The 24,888-nt window shown below is 38.4% G+C and overlaps 3 protein-coding genes across 10 annotated transcripts; 1 reads left to right on the top strand and 2 right to left on the bottom strand.

The window, feature by feature from the left end:
- LOC18787462 (MDIS1-interacting receptor like kinase 2) lies at positions 3,619–6,586 on the bottom strand. Its single transcript, XM_020557390.1, has one exon. It carries the CDS (start codon positions 6,584–6,586, stop codon positions 3,629–3,631), a length of 2,958 nt encoding a protein of 985 aa, XP_020412979.1. The 3' UTR covers positions 3,619–3,628.
- LOC109946993 lies at positions 17,363–22,004 on the top strand. 8 transcript variants are annotated; one of them, XM_020556178.1, is made up of 8 exons: positions 17,372–17,583; positions 17,669–17,781; positions 17,872–17,965; positions 18,590–18,764; positions 18,852–19,080; positions 19,887–19,979; positions 21,378–21,699; positions 21,790–22,004. In XM_020556178.1, the coding sequence occupies exons 5-8, from the start codon at positions 19,044–19,046 to the stop codon at positions 21,830–21,832; spliced, it is 495 nt and encodes a 164-aa protein (XP_020411767.1). In that variant the 5' UTR covers positions 17,372–17,583; positions 17,669–17,781; positions 17,872–17,965; positions 18,590–18,764; positions 18,852–19,043; the 3' UTR covers positions 21,833–22,004. The 8 variants fall into 8 exon arrangements, 4 of the variants coding, with proteins under 4 accessions (XP_020411767.1, XP_020411766.1, XP_020411765.1 ...); XR_002269992.1 differs by adding an exon at positions 20,703–20,753 and having other exon boundaries at positions 17,364–17,781; positions 18,852–19,979; XR_002269990.1 differs by adding an exon at positions 20,703–20,753 and having other exon boundaries at positions 17,364–17,781; positions 18,852–19,979; positions 20,846–21,699.
- Positions 23,083–24,888, bottom strand: LOC18787508. The gene has a single exon (XM_007220861.1). It carries the CDS (start codon positions 24,886–24,888, stop codon positions 23,083–23,085), a length of 1,806 nt encoding a protein of 601 aa, XP_007220923.1.

Here is a 24,888-nt window from a genome sequence, read left to right as displayed (position 1 = left end):
TGTACAAAGGAGAATTTCTTTATTTTCCAAGTTGCTCCAATTCTGCTATTCACTTCGTATCTCCCCCTGAAGTGTAGAATTGGATGATGGGTCATGGAAGAACAGCTCAAATTCCAAAAAGGTCACATCCAAAGTGACATAGGTTCGTTGGGTAGGAGGGTGATAACAGCGGTAGCCTTTCTGATGAGTGGCATAACCCACAAAAACACAACGAAGTGCACATGGATCAAGTTTGCTACGTTGATTTTCGTGGAGATGAACGAAAGCCACACATCCAAAGATTCGGGGTGTGAGTACCAAAACAGAAGGCAGAGGTCTATGTTGTGCAAGCACATGTAAGGGAGTTTTAAAGGTCAGTACACCAGAAGGCATGCGGTTGATCAGATAAACTGCGGTGACAATAGTATCATCCCAGTGATGGCGAGGAACATGAGCGCCAATCAGAAGTGCTCGGGCGGTTTCAAGAAGATGTCGATTTTTTCGTTCAGCAACACCATTTTATTGTGGTGTCTGAGGACAAGTCGTCTCATGGATAATTCCATGTTGTTGGAAGTAAGTCTGAAAGTCATGATTGACAAATTCTCCACCATTGTCTGAGCGAAGAATCTGGATTTGAGCATTAAACTGAGTTTTCATCTGTTTGTGGAAGGACTGAAAACAGGAAAACACTTCGTTTTTATTCTTCAGCAAATAAAGCCATGTCATCCGTGTACAATCATCGATGAATGTGACAAACCATCGAACACCAGAAGGAGCAGTGATAGGAGAAGGTCCCCAGACATCAGAGTGAATTAACGTAAATGGAGTAGTACACTTGTTCGTACTCAACGGGTAGGGCACACGGTGACTCTTGGCCAACATACAAGTATCACATGTGAAGTCAGAGTCCTTGAAACCTGAGAATAAATCTGGTATAAGATGCTTCATATAACTAAAAGACGGATGTCCCAATCAACGGTGCCACAACCAGATTTGCTTTTGTTTGCTATCAAAGGGATGTGTCACGCTGTTGGCCATGCCGGGACTGAAGTCATCGACATAATATAGCCCCCCTCTTTTAGTACCACGACCAAGAATCTCCTTAGTGTGAATATCCTGAAGCAAACAAAAACTCGGGTAAATGAGTACACAACAATTCAATTGTTCAGTAAGCTGACTAACTGACAACAATTTAGTGGATAAAGATGGAACAAGTAAAGTATTAGACAGTGTGAGAGAGGATGAGAGTGCAACAGTGCCAGCCCCTGTCACAGGATAAGTAACACCATTGGCATTTGCAATACAGGTTCGTCGACGTTGTGTAGTATTCAGAAAATCATCAGGATCAAACGTCATATGATCAATTGCACCAGAATCAATTATCCAGCTCCTGGAATCAATCTTATCGGAAGTATGGAATCCATAACCAGTACCATTACTGGTCATATTGCATTGTCCTCGATCTATAAGAGTAGCCCACCAATTGGGGTAGCCATGCGATTTAAAACAAGTCTCACAAGTGTGTCTCGGATCACCACAATATGCGCAATCTGGTCCATGTGTCGGGGTCGTTAGTCTAGAAGTCATAATCTGTGCAGCGGAAGATGCATAGGATACAGGTTGAGTAGGAATTGGGATCGGAATCTGAGCCTGAGTCGGGGCCGGAGTCGGAGTCGAAATCGGGATCAGGGTCTGAATCAGAGACAAATTCGGGGTTGGGGTCATCATCGGAGTGGGGGTCGGGGTCGTCTTCAGAGTCGGGGTCGGGGTCGTCGTCGTCATAGTCGGGGTCGGGGTTGGGGTCGTCAAAAGAGGATCCTGATCTGTAGGAACGGAGCCATCTGGGCACTCAACTCAATGATGGTTGGTGGAGAATGAGAGAAGGAGTCGGTGGTGCTACCTCCATGAGGGTTGAAAAAATCATCAACCCCCATAGCAGCGGCGGGGGTTTGAAACTAGAGTCAGCAATTCCAAGATCGCCGCTCTGATACCATGCTAAAATATGAAAACTATGAGAGAATATTTGTTTGTGGGAATTTTCTGTGTATTCTTCTCCTTGTAGGAGGTCATATTTATAATACAACGAAACCTGAATGGGCAAGTAAATAATAAATTCCTAAATCTATTTGCAGTAGGAAATCAGGAATTAAAGTAAATCAATTACAATTATAATAGGAATTCTTGGTGTGTAAGGAAAGTAAGTCAATATTCACAAGTCACGCCAACAGAGGCTACCTAGATGAGGAATTGGATGGGCAAGAGAAGAGTAGAACTACCCAAGGGCAAGGGAACTCAAAATTGGACTTTTAAAAACTGCATTGCAATTTCTATTTCCGTTTTAATACTTTCATCATGGTTTTGCATTTGGTTCCTCATTTATTAATGTATTTATTTTTTCTCATAGTTTGTAGTGCACTTTCTAATTTGATTATATGATTTTATTGGTTTTGGTTGTTTCTTACTGGTTGTTGGCATGAATTTATGGTTTTCAGTTGCTGATTTGATTGGTTTAGGTTTCTCTTTACTCGATGCGGTCATGTAGTTTTTAGTTTTGTAGTTATTTTGGGACTTTTTTCAGAAACTGCATTGCAGAAAACGGAAAATGCAATGCAGAAAATTGCAGTTTCCGTTTCCGTTTAGTACTTTCATCATGGTTTTGCATTTGGTTCCTCACTTATTATTATGTTTATTTTTTCTCATACTTTGCAGTGTAGTTTCTAATTTGATTATATGATTTTATTGGTTTTGGTTGTTTCTCACTAGTTGTTGGCATAAATTTTTTGTTTTTGCTTAAAAGCTTGCTGAATTTGACCTGCCAGATTGTGTCAGATATGATCAAGGGAAAGACACCGAAAGAGATCCACAAGACCTTCAACATCATTGACCAATAAGTTTTCACTAGACTGGATTCTGTTGGCAATGAAGCAAATTATTGACCAATAAGTTTCATATTAATAAGGCGAAGGCTGCTAACATGCCAAGCAATGCTCTGGGAGCTTCAGTTTTCTACTCAAAACAAAGAGCGCGCCCATAAGTTACAAAAGAAAGGAAACGACAACATCCAAACAAAACAGGGAATAAATACGACAACAAACCAAAACAAACAGTTCCGGGCCAACCCACCCACTAATCTTCTTATTAAGGAGTTAAGACACTCCAACTGTCCATGGCAACTTTGCACCATTTTGATTGAAGGGAAGACATGTCTCCGAAGATGCTGGATAAAAAGATAAAATGCAAAAAAAAAAAAAAAAAAAAAAAAAAAGAAGAAGAAGGAAAAAAAAAGACCAGTTAGTTTGCATGAATATAAAAAAGAGTAATGCTACACTTACCATATTATTATCCCACATTTCTATACCACTTGATGTGGCATATCCATATCATATGCTACATCAATTAAATGAATGAAGTGTATTTTAATAAATAAAATTAGAAAAACAGAAACTAGTATTTGACATGATGTGGTATGTACACATCAGCTGCCACATCATGTGGTATAAAATTGTGGTATAAAAAATGTGGTATGACTAGTATTATTCTATAAAAAATTAGAAAAACCAAATTAATCATGCATGTTGATTAAGTCAATAAAATAATAATAAACTATGAGAGAGAGAAAGAGAGATTACTTACCGTTGATCTTTAGTAATTAAGCATCCTTCAATTGCCGCTTCAACAAAGCTATCCTCACAAAAAACCAATCATTTAAACCATTCAAGAACTTCAAGTATGTGTACCTCCATGACCTTGAAAATATCAAGGTGCCGCAAACTCCCCAAAATCCAGCAGCAAATCCAAGCCCCATACTAATGTAGAATCCCAGTGTTATTAGCTCATCCTTGTCCTTTTGGTTGATGAAGTCAGTTTGCTCACTTGGACCTTTTTCCACTTCATCAGCACACATCTTTTTAAGTGGAGGTCCACAGAGTTGAAGATTCCCAGCATAAAAAGAGGGATCAAAGCCTTGGAGCTGAGTTCCGATTGGAATTTTGCCAAACAAGTTGTTATATGACAAGTCCAAGAAACCAAGACGATCTATCCGAGCAAGGCTTGTTGGAATTCTTCCGTCTATATGGTTTCTTGACAAATCAAGAGAATCCAGTGACTGCAAGTTTTCGATCTCTTTAGTTATTTGACCTGTTAATTGGTTTCTTGATAGGTTTAAAGAAACCAACCCAACAAGATGACTGATTTCACTTGGAATCTCCCCTGTTAATTTATTGCTTGACAGATCAATTCTCTTCACGAGCCACAAAATACTTCTGAATGTCTGCACTCCTCCTTTCCACATGAAGGTTGCATCATCGACATAAGGATAATTATATCTACTGAGATAACTAGACGTGGCATATGAATGTTCGCTTCTTAGACTTGAATTTCCTTTCTGAGCTAGAGTAGTCAAATTTTTAAGGCATGAAGGTATGCTTCCAGAGAAGTTGTTCATAGAGAAATCCAAATTTTGAATTCGTATTAGATGGCATAATTGTGAGGGCAAGCTTCCATTGAAGTGATTAGACGAAAGCATCAGGATAACCAAATTCTTTAAGCTAACCCCTAACCATTCAGGTATTGGTCCGGATAATTTATTATCCCCAACATCAATAACTACTAAACTTGTGCAATTCTTCAACGACACAGGCAATTGTCCCACAAATATATTGCTTCTTAATTTGAGTGTTTCAATCCGAAATACAAAGCCTATTGTTGTAGGAATTTTCCCGGACAAAGCATTGTAACTCAAATCAAGCATGACTAGATTCTCCAAATGTGTCCAGCAATCCGAAACTTGTCCATAAACATTGTTGCTTGAGAGGTTAAGAAAGACTAAACCAATAGCTGCACTTGAACACAAGAATGAAATTGACCCTGAAAGTTTATTATTAGAGAGATCCAGATGTGTGACATTTGATAGAACTGAGGGGATTGGACCTTCCAACTTGTTCGAACTCAGATCCAGATATGAGGCTTTTGATAGAACTGAGGGGATTGGACCTTCCAACTTGTTCGAACTCAGATCCAGAAATGAGGCTTTTGATAGAACTGAGGGGATTGAACCTTCCAACTTGTTCGACCTCAGATTCAGATATGGGGCATTTAATAGAACTGAGGGTATTGGACCTTCCAACTTGTTCGAACTCAGATCCAGATATGAGGCTTTTGATAGAACTGAGGGGATTGGACCTTCCAACTTGTTCGCACTCAGATCCAGATATGGGGCATTTAATAGAACTAAAGGGATTTGACCTTCCAACTTGTTTGAACTCAGATGTTGTTCAGGGGAATATGAAAACTCCAATGTCAAATTTGGAAATGTACCTCTAATTTGGTTGCGTGCGAGATCCATATATTCCACATTACGACATAAACTCCAAAACCAACTTGGAAGGATGTCGGAAATTCCGGCATCAGACATATCAAGGTATGAGATATTTTTTTGAGTTTGAAGCCACTTTGGGAAATGCGGACCCATCTTGCAAGACTCCAACTGTATGAAGTGTAATTGGAAAGGAGGAATCCAATCAGCGTGGATGTCTAAAACCAGCGAGTTAGAAGATAAATCCAAGTTCCGTAGTTTGGAGAGTTTTGAGAAATGAGTTCCTGAAATTACTCCGCTTAATTGATTGTTACTCAGAGACAAGCCTTCCAAAGATGAAAGGTTTGTAAGATCCTGTAATGACCCTTCAAGTTGGTTAGAGGAGAGATCAAGATGTGCCAGAGATCTCATGTTTCCAAAAACATCAGGAATTGAACCGGCTAGAAGGTTATCCGAGAGGTCAAGATGTACAAGGCTGGTATTATAGTTGGACAACAATAGAAATATTGAAGAAGTACTCAAATGGTTGATAGAAAGGTCAACGCTAGCAAGAGATTTAGAAGAGTTTACATAAGAAAGAGTGGAAAGAATTGGAGAACGAAGATCACAGTTTAGTAATGTCAAGGTCGTTAGTTCAGGAAGCTTATTAATGGCTTCCGGCCAATCGAGAACATTGCTGAGATTCGCGAAACTCAAGTCCAAATATCTTAATGACAAAAGAAGAGGAAGCCAGTTGAGATTTTCTACATTTGTAAAGCTATTAAAACTTAAGTCCAGATACACCAAGTTCGTAAGATTTCCGACCTGACTTGGAAACTTGCCTCCAAACTTAGTGAAAGAAAGATCAAGGTATCTTAAATTGATTAGAGAACCAATGAAATATGGAAATTGGCGCCCATTGAAATTAATATAATTGAGGTCCAAATGTTGTAAATGGTGCAACTCAATCAGTTTAGGACTAATCATCTTACCTCGAAACTTGAAATAGCCGCCTACAACTTCGTTTGAAAGATCAAGTAGAAGAACATGGCCAGTTTGTTTGCTACAAGAGACTCCCACCCATCTGCAACAATCTTGTTTTTGTGCTTCTGAACCCCATGAAGAGAGTAAATCATCGGACTTATCCACCAGGCCACGTTTGAATGCAAGGAGTGCTTGCCTTTCCCTCTCTATGCACCTTATGGTAACGTTAGTATCCCTCTGACTGTGGTCCACCTCTCCTCCTTGGGTGTACTGCAGCAAAAGCAGCGCAAATGCAAGAAAGAGTTTCAAGCATCTTCCGTGACCCTGCATGTTAATAGATTCAAATGCCAATGGAATATATGTCGAATAGGATAGGCACAACCAAAGCACTTGCACATGCAAACACTGCAAGTATATTGATATATGGTTGGCTCCGTTCTTCTCCATATATATAGAGAAACAAAAGGCAAGGTGTAAGCTAAAACAGAGCAACATGTTCATACAAGACAAAACCATAAGAATGAGTCCGTCAAATGTGGCTCCACAACAATGATCTGCTTCATTTGGAATACAGGAATATTGATTGAGTTCTATGCATAAAGTTAGGCAAAATTAAGAAAGTAATGAGAAAGTGATGTGTTGGCGGGTGTGACTAACGGCTACCCTTTGTTTCAATATCATTAGACAAGCCCCTATATTTCAATATCATTTCTATTTTATATTGGAGAGAAGCTTTGAAGGTGCGGTAAATGGAACCCAACTTTGTTTATTTTATATTGGAGCAAATTCTTGACATATAAGTTTCAAATTATTAGATAGTACCTACTTGAATGCCGGCCAATTCTTAACAAATAAGTTCGCTATTTTTCTCTATTGACTTACATTTTTAATAACTCGAACTGACTTGCAGGTATTAACTCAGATTTGCTTCATTGAGATGATCAGGATAGAGATGTGGGGGGATAATCCAACCGATCCAGCTGCCGTCCTCAATTAACTTGACTCAGTAATTGAACGGATCTTGGAATTATTTATCTAGCAGTTGGCCACCATATTAATTTACTTAATTTCGGCAAAAAGATAGATTCCTAGCTAGCTTATTCATGGTTTCTTATTGGTATTAATAATAAATGTGGTTGCCATTGGTTGTGCTTAGTTAGGCTTTAGTTCGCACGTCTGTGTCTGATTATAATGTATACATGGACATAAAAATATTTTATTACTTTGGTAAGAAAATGTTTAAGATGGTTTGACAGGATTTGCAATAAAGCTGCAAACTATGAGAATGGGATGGTGGACAACAGAAAAGAAAGAAATTTAATTGCCTTCTGCAAATGTTATGATTTAAAACACTCTGCAGAAATGTTTGGAGAACACTGCATATGTAATTAGTTGAAAAGCACGGTGTAAGCTAAAACAGAGCAACATATTCAAATGTGAGTCCACAACCATAAGAAAGAATTTCGCTGGAACACAAAACAAACACCATTTACAAAACAGTGAGTGATACGAAGGAAGTGGAACCAATGGAAGAAAAATAATGGAGGGCTGGAACCCAACTTCCTGTCAATCAACATAGATCCAGATCCAGATCCAGACTCAACCAACACAAATAAATTATCTCAATCCCAATGCTTAGATAATTTTTTTGTACTCGTCTGAGTTTGGGTCTACCGTTTACTGTATTCAGATTGATTGAAACTTGGTTTCCAGTCCATTTATTATTATTATTTTTTGGAAAACACTTTGCCTATTTCCCTTGGAAATAGAAACTCCTACATTCCTACTAATTATAAATTTGACATGTGTGCTAAGATTTTTCTTTTTGTGTTTTTGATGAATTGATTTTGCATTTGTATCAAACTTTGATTTGTAGGAGTACCTCCTTCCAAGTAAGGAGCGAAGCAGTGTGTTGTTTTTTAATACTTGATTTTTCGGTTCACACACATCTAAATTCAAACTAACACAAACAGATTATCTCAATCAATCCCAATAATTGGTTCGTGCTCGGCTGGGTTTGGATCTACAATGTTATTTGCTTTGCACTTTTGCAGTTTTGCACTGCAAGAAGTTAATACAGTCTTGAGAGTGATCGATATGTCTCTCTCCATGTTTTTAAAAACATTGAGAGTGATCGATATGTCTCTTGTACTTCTTAATTTTCAGACTCACAATAGATCGACAGGGTATTCAAGCGTATCTATGATGGATTGAGTTTGTCAATATATATGTACCAAGTCCAAGGTTACTGTGGACTCTTCTAGATGGTTGTTTGGTAGTACAACAAAGCACAAATTAATAGAGACCCTTGGATTAATCCAACGACACATATAGTTAGTAGTTTAAACCCTCAATCATGCTCCTTGGTCTACCCAAACAACTCTTTTAACCCCCAAAATTTTGATGAATTTAGCGCTCCACATCTCCCTACCCACACTCCTCTGTCACTCACAAATGAGGAGTGCATGAGGTAATGTGAGAGTGATGTTATATTATTTAATCATTTTTATTTTTTATAGTGAATGAAAAATAAGTATCGTGTGTCTTAGTATTTGTTTTGCACTTGGTTATTCTTCAAAGTGCAATTATTTATAATTAAACGATGAGATTCAAATGATCAAGTGGTCCTGTTTCTATAGAGTTGTGTCTGTAACTTTTCAAACGAAAAGCTACTTATGTTTCAATTCAATAAGAGAGGTGTAATGAGTTTTATATAAATTAAACATCATCACCGACTTGAGATATAGAATGAAGAGAGTTCTTACCCGTGAAAAACAAAGAGTATCCCCAGTGTTCTTTTGTTAAATTCTTTATAGTTTTGTTTTTAGAGTACAAATATATAATTGGTTCGTCAGAGTCTTAAATTGAAGTGCTTCATTTTAGGATTATCGATTATTGAATCCTGGGAGATGGATGCCTATAGAATTGCGAGCACAAAGACAGAGGCGAAATATGTCTTTAGGATATCGCAATTCTTGCAAGCCTCAATCAGTAAAGTTGTCAGTATTTGTACACATTTGTGTTTGTTGATTTACATTAATTCCATGTGAATTTGTTGTATATTTTATGGTTATAATTTTGTTGAGAATTATTATAATCTATTCGTATTTTCTATTGTTCCATCAACAAAAGATGGAATTGAAATTGAAGCCGCCATCCAAAGGTGATGATAAAGAAGATGGTACTACTCTTTTTTGTTACTAGGGTTGCAGAGTGTTGGCTCCCAAGAACACCGAAGACGACCACGCCAGACACGCCATTTTTCTATTTGAAAGCCTTCGGAGTAGACTTTTCCCACCAGTCAAATCAATCAGAAGAGTGGGAACTTCTTAGAAAGGAGTTTTTGGAGCCCTTGGCCGACGAGTATAGGGCCTTTGAGTGTTGTCGAAGCATGTGTTACGTTCGAATGCCTAATGTGGTTGAGAAGTATTTGGAGAAGGTGAAAGTAGGCCGCAACATCATAAAGCCGGATGCATTGCTTCCAAATGATATCTTAACATATGTAAAAGATAAGGATGTCCGCAAAGCAGCTGAGCTTCAGTGGAAGGCAATGGTGAGGACATGTACCTAAAGGAGCAAAAGCAAGGGGAGGGTTTGGGCAAATTTAAAAACTGCTTGGCAATGTGTAACATCACCACTAGTTTCATGGGGGAACCAGCCATAGAATTGGTAGCGAGATTGGGAATTTTGGTGTCTGAACTGGTGAAGAGCCGGCATGGAAAAGAAAGGTGATAGGTCTTGGTCCCTTACCTAATCAGCTGCCGCTGCTACATTCGATACAAGGCAATGAGCTCAAGTCCAAGTACGAGTTTGTGAAGAGGACATGCAGCAAGAAGCGCAACAAGGATGTTAATTTTCAGAAGGTGTGTGATTTGCTTCTAGAAATGGCTATAAATAAGAACTTGAAGGCAAAGCATATGATCAAGAAGGTATTTGTGTTCACTGACTTGGAAAGATTTGGTGGCTGCCCCTCATCTTGGAAGGCTCTGTATGAGGAAATACGGAGCAAGTTTAAGGAGCAAGGGTACGGGGATAATACGATGCCACACATTGTTTTTTTTTTTTGGTCAACAAAGATATCATAAAAGCCAACCGGCAAAGGCCCAAAGGGGAGCCAAACCCAACCAAACAAACAGAACAAACACACCAAACTAAAGAACTAAAAACAAGCCAAAAGAACAAAACAAACGAAAAACCACACAACAAAAGATTAAGCACCAGGCGAGGGATAATGTACTTGGGGGATAATGCGATGCCACACATTTTGCTTTGGGATATTATGTACTTGGGGATGTGGAGGCCCCGTATACAAGAACCTCATCCAGGGGTGACACTGTTGATTGGCCTCTCCGACACATTGATTAAGTCCTTCTTGGACAATGGTGGGGAAATTCGCTCGTGCCATCTTATGAAAGCATCCATTTCTGACAAAGAGTATCAAAATCTTGGTGTGGTCGACTGAACTTAAAGCGAGATCAAGATCGAGATCAATGAATAAGATATTCGACCAGATGATTCATCATCTCGTAGATAGAATAATCTTAATTAGTTAGTTTAGTAAGGTTTAGTTTAATTTGGTTTGCACTTTCAATTTGGTTGCAGCTGTTTTCATATATATATATATATATATATATATATATACAGTCCCCTTCTATTGAGAGATCCCTCAAATAATTTTATTTGAGGGACGCCCTTTAAGGTACTCTACAATTTTTTTTTTCAAATGATCCAAACCATATATTTTTTAGGTCTTCATTCGTAGATCATCTTTACAAAAAATTAGACAAATCGAAAACCGTTTCGACATCCAATTGTGTCTTACAAAATCAATGAACACAGTGCTTCAAGAAAGTCCTAAAATTTCAATTACTCAAATAAGTGATCAAATGATATCGAATTCAAGTAATTTTTTGTAGAAATGATCTTTGAATGAGTATCTACAATAGAAGGGGACTATCTATATATATATATATATATATTTTTTTTTTTTGGTGTATTTTTTCTTGTTTCAATGTTACAAATTCAGAAGTTATGAATTCATAATTGTGACTATTGCTCTCAGCAAAATTTATGTATGAGGTGTTGCTCTATATGGTGGTAACTATGCTTCAAAGATCAACTAGAAATTTTGGTTTTGAATTGATTGTCTTCCTACTTACAAAAAGAATGAATTATATTTGTCACATAACAGTTTAGACAATGTTGCATGCAAATCCAATGAGCACATATACTATTGTCTTTCAGTTTGTGTATGTTTTATGTACAAGTTTCCTTGAAGTTTGTCCATGATGAGCTACTGTGGAAGCAAAATAATTCACCACCGATCCGCAACGTTAAGGGATTGGATTTAGGCGCAACCCAATGGGGGTTCAGATGTGCATTAACCCAATGCAGTTCCGTATGTGCATTAACCCAATGTAAGTCTGGATATGCATTAACCTAATGCGGGTCCGAATGTGCATTAACCTAATGTAAGTCTGGATGTGTGTTAACCTAATGTAGGTTCATATGTGCTTTAACCCTATGTGGGTTTGTATGTGCATCAACTCAATATGGGTTCGAATGTGTACCACCCAACACGGGTTCAGATGTGCATCACTCAACATTGGTTCAGGTGTGCACTACCTTATATAAACTCATATACGAAAAACCCAACTTGGATTCAGGGGTATATTCAAACATTTATACTCCTACATCTGCATGAATTGCGGAGCAAGATACACATGGTTGATGGTTGATCCCGCGTAACTCTCAGTGACTTGAAAATGGAAAAAGTGGGCATAGGACATGCAAATTGAAGCTTGCATCCCAAGGCTGTCACTAAGTATAAAGATGAAATTTCATATTCAAATTAACTCGTGCACTCAAATACATACAAAAACTAACTTGAACGTCGGAGTGCCTTTTACAAGTACCCCAACCTCTTTCATTTGATTTTGAAGGAGCGTCAGTTGGAAATTTCACTTATCCTACGTGCGGAGTAAAGCCGTGAACCTATGGAAGATATTCTTATTGTAAGAATTTCTGTTTCACCAGTTGGCGTTGTTTGTGGGAACTCTCGCAAAATCAATCAATAGCTAAATCCGCACAAGGCACTCTAGCCCTATCCCACTCCCAATCCGTAGATGTCAAACTAAACTCCCAGGAAGGAGAACCTAGCCTTGCAGCAATCCAACATAAGAAGATAATGAAGGACTTGTGTGAAACAAAGAAGATGACAACCGAAGTTTTGGAAAAAGTCAAAGGGCAATTATATGTTGTATCAGGAAGGCCCAAGGGAAACAAAAGGAAGGAAATGATATAATTATCTTATGAAAGTTCCATGAGGAGTATTCGCTTTGATGATTAGTATGACAACCGCGACCAAATGAGGGAATTGAAAATTTCTAAAGATAACGAGCTGCAAAAGCAAACTAAAAAAGATTGTGAAAAGGTACAAACCGCAAACACCTGCCGACTTGGTTGTTGAAGTTGCAAAAGGAACATGCAAATTGCCCTTCACCGATGATATTCTGAAGAATAAGAAGCTCACAAAGTTTGCTTAACCCAAATTCAAGTTATTTGACGACGTAGCTGATCCCATCGAGCACATCTATCACTTTGAGCTGCATATGGTCCTGGAAAACGAAGACGAAAAGTTGTTGTGTAAGCTATTCCCGTCTAGGCTGCTAGGGTTGGCCTTGATGTAGTTTTGGCAGTTGAAGCCAAAATCCATCGGCAGCTTCACTAAGCTTTGTGAAGCTTTCATATCTCAATATACGTGCAATCAAATGAGAAAGAAAGAAATTACAACATTGTTCAGCACAAAGCAAAAGACAAGCAAGAGTCTCAAGGATTATCTGAAGCGATTCACGGTGAACATGTCTACTTTAGAGACTTATGATTCTCATACTGCATTATTAACATTCCGCAAGGGAGTGACGACCCCTCGACATAAGAGAGGTGCTAGCTCGAGCTGATGGAATCATTCGACTTGAAGAGGAAGAAACTTGTGTAACGCATGGGCAAATGGTTCGAGGAGCTACCAAACGTGTTGTGGCGTATCAAACCACAAGGTGAAAGCCAACTGGGGAAGGTCTTTTTTCTTTAGCCTATGAAACTGAAGTTGTTATCCTAATTGTGATCAAACTACCCACAATCCGAAAGGTGGTGGTGGATGGTAAAGATAATTATCAACAAATTGCTTACAACCTATATTTGATTGAGGAACAACGAGAGGTCGCAGCACTATGATTAGAAAATTAGCAGAACTAGGTCACTAATTACTTTAACAAGCGGATACACCTGAAAAGGTTCAAAGTTCAAAGTTGGTGAATGGGTCCTCATGAGAGTAATGAAAAACACTAAGGATCTGAATGCAGGCAAGCTTGGTTGCTCATGGGAAAGACTGTTAAAGGTCACAGAGGCATACGGAAAGGGCACCTATAAGCTAAAACGGGTTGTGATTGGTCAGTATATACCACACCCATGGAATGCAATTCATTTGAAGAAATATTATGTTTATATTCATCTACTTATCTATGATTTCACCTATATTTATTAAATAAAATCAACACTTTCAATTTAAATGTCAATTCGCGCACTTGACTTAAATTTGTTCTAAACCCAACTATGCTTGAACTTATCAATAGGAACCATATTGATTCTAACACTACCCTAAGCTTATCAATCCTCTAGGGGCAATTAGTCGGATCTATGTTTATCTCAACATCACCCAGAGGTTACCTATCCTCTGGGAGTAATCAATCGGATCCATGTTGATCCCAACACTAACCTAAGGTTACCAATCCTCTTTGGATAGTTAGTTGGATCCATGTTGATCCCAACATCACCCAGAGGTTACCAATCCTTTAAGGCAGTCAGTCAGATCCATGTCGATCTCAACATCACCAAGAGGTTACCAATCCTCTGGGAGCAATCAATCTGACCAATATTGATCCCAACGCTACCCTGAGGTTACCAATCCTTTAGGGAGTAATCAGTCGGATCCATGCTCATCCCAACATCACCCAGAGGTTACTATCTTTTCAGAGTAATCAATAAGGTCCATATCGATCCCAACACTACCTTGAGGTTACTTATTGTTTGGGGGTAGTCAATTGGATCCATGATGATCCCAACATCACCCAGGGTTATCAATCCTTTGGGGCAATCAATAAAATCCATGCTGATCCAAACAATACCTTAAGGTTCCTAATCCTGTAGGAACAGTCAGTTGGATCCATGCCGATCCCAACATCACCAAGGGGTTACCAATCCTGTGTGGGTAATCAATAGGATCCATGCAGATCCTAATACTACCTTGAGGTTACCAATCCTCTAGGCATAGTTAGTCGAATCCATGTCGATCCCAAAATCACCCTAAGGTTACCAATCTTCAAGGGGACAATCAATAAAGTCTACATCGATCCCAACACTACCTTGAGATTACCAATCCTCTAGGAGCAGTCAGTTATATCCATGCTGATCTCAACATCATCATAGGTTACCTATTCTCTGGGAACAATCAATAGGATTCATGTCGATCCAAACACTACCTTAAAGTTACTAATCCTTTAGAGGCACTCAATCGAATCCATGCCGATCGCAACAATATAGAGAGGTTACCAATCTTTTAGGAGCAATCAATAGCAATCAATCGGATCCATGCCGATCCCAACAATAGGGTCCATGTTGATCCCAACACTACCCCTGACTAATCCTATGAGGACAGTTAGTTGGATCCATGCCGATCCCAACATCACCCAGAGGTTACTAATCCTCTAGGAGCAATCAATATGGTTTATTCTGATCCCAAAACTACCCTGAGGTTACCAATCCTCTAGGGTCAATTAGTTGGATCAATATCCATCCCAACATCAACCAAGGGTTACTAATTCTTTAGGGCAATCAATAGGGTCCATGCTGGTCTTAACACTACACTATGATTCTCAATGCTCCGGGGGCAGTTAGTTGAATCCATGATGATCTCAACTTCACCTAGGGGTTACTAATCCTTTGGGGCAATTAATAGGATCCATGCCGATCTTAACACTACCTTGAGGTTTCTAATCCTCTGGGGATAGTCAGTTGGATCCATGCTAATTCCAACATCACCTAGGGTTTACAAATCTTTTGAGGCAATCAATAAGATCCGTGTTAATCCAACACTATCCTGAAGTTACCAATCCTCTGCGGATAGTGAGTTAGATCCATGCCGATCTCAACAACTCCCAGGGATTACCAATTCTGTGAGGCAATCAATAGGATCTATGTCGATCCCAACACTACCTTGAGGTTATCAATCCTTTAGGGCCAATCAGTCAGATCCAAGTCGATCTCAACATCACCTAGAGGTTACCAATCCTTTGGGGGCAATCAATATGATCCATGGCAATCCTAATACTACCATGAGGTTTCCAATCCTTTGCAGGTTGTCAATTGGATCCATGTTGATCCCAATACTCTGATTTAGTTTAATTTGGTTTGCACTTTCAATTTGGTTGCTACTGTTTTCAAATTATTTTTTTTTTTGTGTGTGTATTTTTTCTTGTTTTTATGTTATAAATTCAGTAGTTATGAATTCATAATTGAGAGTGTTGCTCTCATCAAAATTTATGTCTAAGGTGTTGCAAAATGAAGATTCATAAGGACTGGTGCTGCTCTATCAAACATATTTTTCGTGAACAAAATTGTGCTATGGATACCTTGGCTGCGAAGAGTTATGATTTTGGTCCTGGTCGCCTTGTGTTTTTGGAGGCTTCGGCTTTTCTTAGTGCTAGGTTACCTGCTAGACCTCTTCTAGTTTCTGTTTAGATTTTTGGTTTGGGGCTTTATCCCCCCTTTGTACCCAAAAAAAAAAATTGTAAGAAGCGTAGCGCCGCGATTAAAAAATAGCCTATTACATGCAAAATGGGAAGAACAACTGCACTTTGAAAAATTAATATATTAATATAATGAATAATTATATGAAATCGATGAAGTGATGAAGTGATGTTTACTTTTGAAAGTAATGAAGAATTGTATTAAATCAATGTGTTTGCCCAATGGGCTACATAACATCATCCCCATCTAAGGAATACAGTTGAAGGCCCTTTTTGGAACATGAGTGTATTTCTAGTATGTTAAAATTAAAACTCATGTAGTTCTTGTTGATGCGCGATTTGTAATTTCATATATAAATTTATATCCGTGGCATTGGTAACTAGTAGTTGGGTGCTACGCGCAAATCTTTCCAGCTCGTGGTTGTGAGTTTGCCCTGGCGTTGATGGTGAAAATAGCCAATTTCCTCTAAACTTTTCTTCATAAAAAAATAATAATAATAATTAAAATTGATGCAGAGATGAAGAGACAGATGCTTGTTTAGAGTTTATTCTAAAATGAACTACATGTCATTTTATGAAAATAAACAATAATAATAATAAAAGCATTATTCCTTTTTATTTTTTATTTCTAATATATTAAATAATATTATTGAAGTATAAAGACAGGAGATAGTAACTTGCAACTAATTCTTGCAATCATTCAAACAACTTTTAAACAATGATTAAGACAGAATCTAATTACATAGGTTGGATTCTATTTCAAATTTTCATAAATTAATGAGAGGTTGCCATTTGTATTTATTGAAAAAAGAAAAAGAAATTCATATGTACTTGATATGTCATGTGTTTCGGTTGCGCACCGCTAATTAATTAAGAGTTCGATACAAACTTTTCAAATGCATTAGTTATATCATGTGTCTCATGTGGGTGCATACATTTACGAGAAATGAGATTCGAACTCGGATTCAAAGTGGGAGAACATCCAGTTTAACCAACTCGGATAAGCCCAAACAATATTCTATTTGATTATGTTTAGCTGTTGATCCTTAATTTTTTTTGCAAAAGAAAATTTGAGTATTTAAAAGAATTGTTTTCCCGTTTGCGTAGGAGTGAATTTGGGTCCTAACTCCAAATCCATTTGTTTGGGTCACTCTTGTTTTAATGGCCCAGATTTAACTTCGGGCCGAAACTCCAGAGCTCAAATTTAAGGACAGTCCCCTCCTTAATAGTCGTCCAATCAATGAGAATGTTATTATCGAACGGTTGGATTCAACCCAAAAATTAACCCCCTTCCACTTGGAAGCTCGCTCTCTTCGTCTTCGCGAGAACTCTCTCACTCACCTGGATCTTTGTTCCGACTGAGCTGTCAAAACACTTTCCCAAATTGTTATATAAAATAAAATCAACCAAATTTGTTTGTATATTCAATCTGTTTTCGTATTTTTTATTTATTTATTTGCCATGAATGTAACTGGGGTTTGAGCAGTAGATAACGAGGGCTGTGGATGGTTCGAAGTGAAAAAGGTGTATTTTTTTTTTTTTTTTATCTCGATTGCCCCATTTTCTTCCATTACCAACATTAACATCCGGTATGCAAAGAAAAGTTTAGGCAGCGGCTTTGGTGCTTTCTTTTTGAGAGCATAGGATGGAAGAAACACTTGAAGCTGCTACCTGCTAAAACCCTTTGAGGCCAAGCTCGAGAGGTTCCTCCATTGGTTACAGGTGCCCATATGTTAGCATTCTCCTCTAAGCTTTCATAACTAACCAAATACCGCAAACTGTGATTTTGATAATTTGGGTTTTCGAATTGAGGTTAATGGACCGGAGCTACATGGCTGCAAGATCAAGTACTCTAATTCCAGCAAAGGGCTTGGCATTTTTTCGTCTAGTGAAGTTTCTGATGATGGTAACCCAGCTCTTCCATTTACGCATAAGTTATTGGGTTTTTGTTTATCTATGCGTTTACTCATTTTGTTATCTGAGAACATGTGCGACTGGTAAAGAATTCGAATTTGAGTGTCAGATACTAACTTCTTTAAGAATCATATGGAAAAATATACCACAGCATTCGAACTCTATGGGTATTCGGCTGGACAAACCTTATTAACCAGTACTTCAACTCAACTTTGGCAATTTGGTCCTTTGATAATTGAAGTAAACATGGACTTAAGTTCTTAAAGAATTTACGTTTGTTTAAATAAGTTATTGAAGATTTTTCTTTGGGCTTTTTTGTGCAATCTGTTAAGATAATTTGATTTGGGCAATCCGAGAAACTTACTTGGGAAAACATATGCAAACCCCCAGTAACTCCTTGGTTTCTTCTATTTCCTTGGGCAAGCCCTAATTCAGCCAACCCACTCATGTCCACCCCTCCTAGTTAAGAATCCATGGGTAAAATGTGTCCCAATAAAAACCACATTGTAAGATGTTCTTTTATTTTTTGTTTTAGTGTGCAACATTCTAGGTTGCAACACTCCAATAATTAGAGCATAATTTTGATTTGTTTTTGGAACTTGCAAATAAATTTCAGGGGTTCTATTGGTTGTTCCTCTGGATTTTGCAAGAACTCCTATGAGAGTGTTGCAAGATCCTCTTCTTGGACGGGAGTGTAGAGCAATGTTTGAAGAAGGAGATGTAGATGATAGGTTGTTGATGTCTTTGTTTCTTATAGTGGAGCATGTCCGCAAGAATTCTTCTTGGAAGCCGTATGTATAGAATGCACTTTGTTGAATGATCAAATTTCAAATTTTCTCGTATATCTTTTGGCTGAGCTTCACTTGGGATAACATCAGGTATCCTGATATGCTTCCAACTACTTTTGGCAATCCACTTTGGTGTACAGATGATGAGCTTTTGGAGCTAGAAGGGACAACATTGTGTCGAGCAACTGAATTAAGATCTTTGGGCATCTGGCCATGACATTTAAACACTCACATGTAGATTGTGTACATATACGTGCCGTCTAATCTTGAAAAATCCATGCTATGATGATTTATTATGGTCCTTCTAAGAGGATGAAGGGTATATATAATAATATGCACAATACTTTTTGGAAAAAATTTCATAAGACATGCCCAAAAGTGCTTTTAATTTCTTATGACAGGCCAGGCTCATTTGGCTTGCCAACACACCGAAGCTTTGTTTGTTTTATGTTACAAAGTATCTAGATTATTATTTGGTTCTGTCAATTATGGTTGAAGTATTTATCTTCTTATTGTAGTATATTTTACCGAAGACAGGTTTATCTTACAGAAGAAAACTTTGCTGTCTTTATTTGATGATAAACTGATGACTGGTGGAGAAACTGTTAACTCTGAATAAGGATTTAGAAAGCTGTGTCAGAAATAGGATTTTTCCTCTATAATTGTCATAAGAGAATGAAATTCGTAGGTCTTATCCAGTCATTTTGATCATATAATTACCATATATGTTCTTATCCAGCTGGTGGACCAATGCGGTTTCATCATTGAGTCATCATGTGACTCTACTACGCTCATGCTGCTTCTTATCTGAATTGACATTCTCTTTAAATTTAATGGTCCAAACTCTTGATGTCTGGTATTTGATGGCAGCCTGTCCAATGTTTTGTTTTTTGTTTTTTCTTACAGATAGTCTGCCATGTAATCTTGAAAGATGCTATCTAAAATTACATGTGGAACAACATTCAGATCGATAGACATTATAGATAATTATATGCATTTTTAATATTACTGTGATTAGTTACTGATAATATCCCATTGCAGACAGACGAACTTAAGTTGTTCTTATTTGAACTACTGCTATCTCTTTGCTCTCTGCTTTAACAATGCAGTGGCTTAACCATGCAGGGTCAAGTTATTATGACTATTGGATTTCTAAAAGAAGCCCCTCATGTCAGTATCCATGGCTTCAATGTTTATCACAAAAATCGTCTAATACTGGTATATATCTTTTCCTTGCTGAATTTGACTGTCTGCTGTGGTGTTGGCTATCAAATAATTTTTAGGCCATTTATTTTGTCCTTCACTGTACATGTGATTTCTGTAAAATCACAAGGTTATTCATACAAACAAACATGCACAGTGTAGGTTTTTTTGTATCTTATGGAAGTTAACATTCTGCTGGCAGTGTTGGCTATAAATGTAATTTTGAGGCAATATTTGCAATTAATTGTTCCAGGTTTTTTACTCCCACACGGACACACACAATATAGCTCACTAGTACTTAAGCTAATTCATTATGCCCAAATTTCTCTCTCTCTCATTTTCCTCCTTTCAAATTTTTTGTTGAGTCATTTATATTGTCACAGTACGTGTAATTACTGCTGGTGCAAGAAGAGAATTTTCTGTGGCAAAAAAATGCAAGCTTAAGACAGCACTGAGAATTTTTGTCTGGTTTAGGGGGTTGGTTTGTTTTAGTATACTGTTGTGCAATGGAATGGGGTGTGTTGTCGCAAAAAATGGTGTGAAATTGTAAGGAATGCTAAATTAGACTATTGCTCATATTTCAACCTGATATGGCGTCTTTTGTATGATTTAAAGGCCTACAAGGCGTGTACTTTCTATTGAATAATTTCGTGATGCATTTATTTGCATAACATCTGTTGTATTCAAAGTAACAATGTTGTGCTTTAAAAATTGTTTCCATTTTCCCCTCCTTTTCAGCCATATTGGCAGGTCATGAGCTATTTAGACGGTAGGGTCGGGGGGCTGTTGGTAAGAATCCGCTAAACCACTCTTTGTATTGACACTATTTTGCCTAGGGTGGTGTAATTATAGACCAATGTTTGCTGGCTATTGTTGTATAGGTGTTTTGGAAGCGAATTTAGTTGAGCCGAGCCATGACAAACAAGATTTTGGGAAACTTATCTTTTTCAGAAACTTGAAGGTCGCTTAAACAAGATGACATGGGAAAAATACCAAAAATGCCGGGTTAGGATTCTAGGGAAATCCAATTTAGGTAAGGAATAGTTCCTACTAGAATTAGGAAAAAATTTCTCGTATACATATAGGTTTAAGATTAGGAAATAAGTTATCTTTCCTCTTTTTTGGGTGGAAAAAGTTATATTTCCTTCTTTTGTTTTGGGTCGAAAAAGTTATCTTCCTTATGCCAACAGGTTTTAGAAATCCTATTCTAACAAGAGATTTAACCCACAACCTATGTATTATAAATAGGCTTGCTGGGAGTTCTTTCCCGCAACAACAGCAAAACAGAGAAGATACACAAGGGTAGAGAGTGAAAGAGTGATAGAGAGATCTATAGCAAGGTTTTGGGAGATTGGCATTGGGATTTCAGTAAGTTGTTGTAATCAATTGTTTTTCTCGACATGTCTTACATAGGTAACACTCTTTACAAAATTGTGGTTTCCCGAAATTTCAAGCTCGCTGTGAGGGGCTTGAATGATAAGGTCATGCAGAAGCTCGAAAGTGAGAAACAACATGCACTAACCCAAATGAAGATGTTACCACACTTAGTTGTGAGTAGCCTCAATGACATGAGGGATGTTTTGAAAGTAAAGAAAGTGAACGAGTGGGAGGGGAATAAAATTTCGGTGAATTATGACCCTAATTCAGATGAGTACGCTCAAATAAGTAAAATTGCTGTAGACAATGAGCTGGAGGTAGTCCCATTTGATCATGAGGTTGAGATGGATCGCAATAGGTAAAATTTCTTTTGGTTGGCCCATTTTATTTTATAATTATTATTTTGTTAAAATAACTGATTTGTAAGTTATGTCTATTTGGTTGACAGAAACGTTGGCAACGGCTATGGACACCCTGAATGGAAACGCTGAAGGGAAGACAAAATAGTAGGATAATAATAATTATTATTAGGGTATTATTATTATTATAAATCAATGGAAGACAAAAGAGTAGGATATTTTGTTATAAATCAAGGCGGGCGAATACGCTGATTTTGTAATGATTTTTACATTTGGAACATTAATATATAAATTTAATGCATAATTATATTACATTTCCCATTGCAGACAGACGAACTTAAGTTGTTCTTATTTGAACTACTGCTATCTCTTTGCTCTCTGCTTTAACGATGCAGTGGCTTAACCATGCAGGTCAAGTTATTATGACTATTGGATTTCTAAAAGAAGCTCCTCATGTCAGTATCCATGGCTTCGATGTTTATCGCAAAAATCGTCCAATACTGGTATATATCTTTTCCAGTAAATTTTGTGGCATAAGAAGAAAGCTGCAGCACTTCAATTGGTTTAAGAGGAGGCAATAAAAGATAACATAAAACTGGTAAGAAAAAAAAAAAGAGCAATAGAGGCAACCTAATAGAAGCTATGAATCACTCTGCAAAAGCTCACTTGATTTGGAAGGGAAGCTTTGATTTAAGGGATAATGCTGTTATGGCATCCAAGAAACATTTACAAATCAATGGCAGAAAGCTCCAAATTTTGAAACGCATAATAATAGTCTTGTAGAGATTATATTTCATAAACTTTAATACTAATAGAACATAGAATCTTCTTTAAACCAAACATTTCCACTGGCAATATATGCACTGTTTAAGTTGTGCCACCAATGGCAATCGGGTAGAAGATCTGAAGATCTTAATAAACGAAATTGAAAAGATGGTATTGTACAAATCTAGCAAACCAGAACAACATGTGAGATGTTTGCAAATTTCAAGTACCAGAGAGCACCAAATCAAGCAACCGAAACTCGTAAACATGCACAAAATTGAAAGACAATATAGTATCTTTGCTCGCATGCAACATTGTTTGAACTTTTATGTGACAAATAATTCATTCTTTTTGTAAGTAGGACTACAATCGACAGCTCAGACAATAGATTTTGCTGAGAGCAACAGTTCCAATTATGAATTCATGACTGCTGAATTTGTTACAAAGAAACGAGAAAAGACCAAAACAAAATTGAAAACAGCTTCAACCAAATTAAACTAAATCTTACTAAACTAACTAATTAAGATTCTACCAACGAGATGATGAACCATCTGATCGATTCATCAACCCCTCCAAATATCTTATTCATTGATCTCGATCTTGATCTCAGTTTAAGTTCAGTCGACCACACAAAGATTTTGATACTCTTTGCCAGATATGGCTGCTTCCATGAGATGGCGCCGGCCAATTTCTCCACCGTTGTCCAAGAAAGACTTAATCAATGCGTTGGAAGTGCCACACAACAGCGTCACCCCTGGATGAGGTTCTTCTACACGGGGCATCCGTCCCCCTAAGTCGTAAATATTCCAAAGCAAAATGTGTGGCATCGCGTACCCTTGCTGCTTAAGCTTGCTCTCTGTTTCATCATACAGAGCCTTCCAAGATGAGGTGCAGCCACCAAATCTTACGTTGTCAGTGAACACAAACACCTTCTTGATCATCTGCTCTGCCTTCAAGTTCTCTTTCACAGCCACTTCCAGAAGCAAATCACACACCTTCTGAAAATCAACACCCTCGCTGCACTTCTTGCTGCATGTCCTCATCACAAACTCGCACTTGGACTTGAGATCACCGCCTTGTATCGAATGCAGCTGCGGCAGCTGATCGGGTAATGGACCGAGACCCATCACCTTTCGTTTCCATGCCGGCTCTTCACTAAGTTCACACACCAAAATGCCCAAGCTGGCCGCCAATTCTATGACTCGTTCGCCCATGAAATTGGTGGTGATGTTACACACTGCCAAGCAGTTTTTAAATTTGCCCAAACCCTCCTCCCCATGCTTTTGCTGCTTTAGGTACATGTCCTCCAGCATTGCCTTCCACTGAAGCTCAGCTGCTTCGCCGACATTCTTATCCTTTACATATCTTATGATATCATTTGGAAGCAATGCATCCGGCTTTATGCTGCCGCTGCCGCCTGCTTTCACCTCCTCCAAATACTTCTTAACCACACAGACAGAGCGGCGAGAGCGCTCTCGAATGAAATACAAGAGTCGCTCATACTCGGTCAAGGGCTCCAAAAACTCCTTCCTAAGGAGTCCCCACTCTTCCGATTGATCTGACTCTGGCTTGAAAAGTCTACTCCCAAGGCTTTCAAACAGCAAAATGGCGCGGGTGGCTTGGTCTCCTTCCGGGCTGTTGGGAGTGCAACAGGCTGCAGCCCTGGTAACAAAAAGACTAGTACCATCTTCTTTATCATCATCTTCAGATGACGGGTCCAATTCCATCCGCAGCTTGTGCTGCTTAAATTTGCAGATGTCAGACTTCAACTGCTCGGCAAAGAAATCCATAACCCGGTCGTGTAACAACTTGTAGTGCGGGTCACAGTGGAGCCTCTGCGAGGCAGCATCAGCGTCTTGGCCTTGTTGTAGAAGAAGGCCGTAGAGAATCTCGACAAGGTCCCACATAGAAGCGAAATTGCCGGAGCCGGTAAAGGAGGGGAGGTTGCATAATAGCGTCTTGGGGTGGTTGTGGTGGACCCACAATGCGGCGGTGGAGAAGGCCTCCGGATAACATTTTCCTTCAGGAGCAGAGATAGAATTGAGATTGAAGATGAGCTTAAGGGTGGTTAGGGGATTGTGAGACCAGGCCACCGGCAGCAGTTGCTTAAGATAGTTAAGGGAGGCATGCTTCTTCTGCAGCGTCTGCTTGGTTTCTTCATAGGATAACTCTGGTGGTGTCACATGGAAACACCAATCAGGGCGGTGGTCTGGTGATGTCACGTGGAAATATAAATCATGGCAGGGATCACCGTAGGAAGAGGAGGAGGAGGAAATAGGGGAGATGGAGGAGATCTTGGCCATGTCACCCTTGCAGTTAGAAGCCATTAATCTTCTCGTGAGCAGTGGAAGTGGAGGAGGAGCCAAGAGTTTCAGAACCCTTGTGAAAGTGAAACATACTTGCACTGGTACTGGTTTCTTCAT

Source organism: Prunus persica, chromosome G2 (genome assembly GCF_000346465.2).
Source record: "Prunus persica cultivar Lovell chromosome G2, Prunus_persica_NCBIv2, whole genome shotgun sequence".
Classification (NCBI taxonomy): Eukaryota; Viridiplantae; Streptophyta; class Magnoliopsida; order Rosales; family Rosaceae; genus Prunus; species Prunus persica.
The sequence above is the reverse complement of the archived record's forward strand: the minus strand, read 5'-3'. Positions and strand labels throughout refer to the sequence as shown.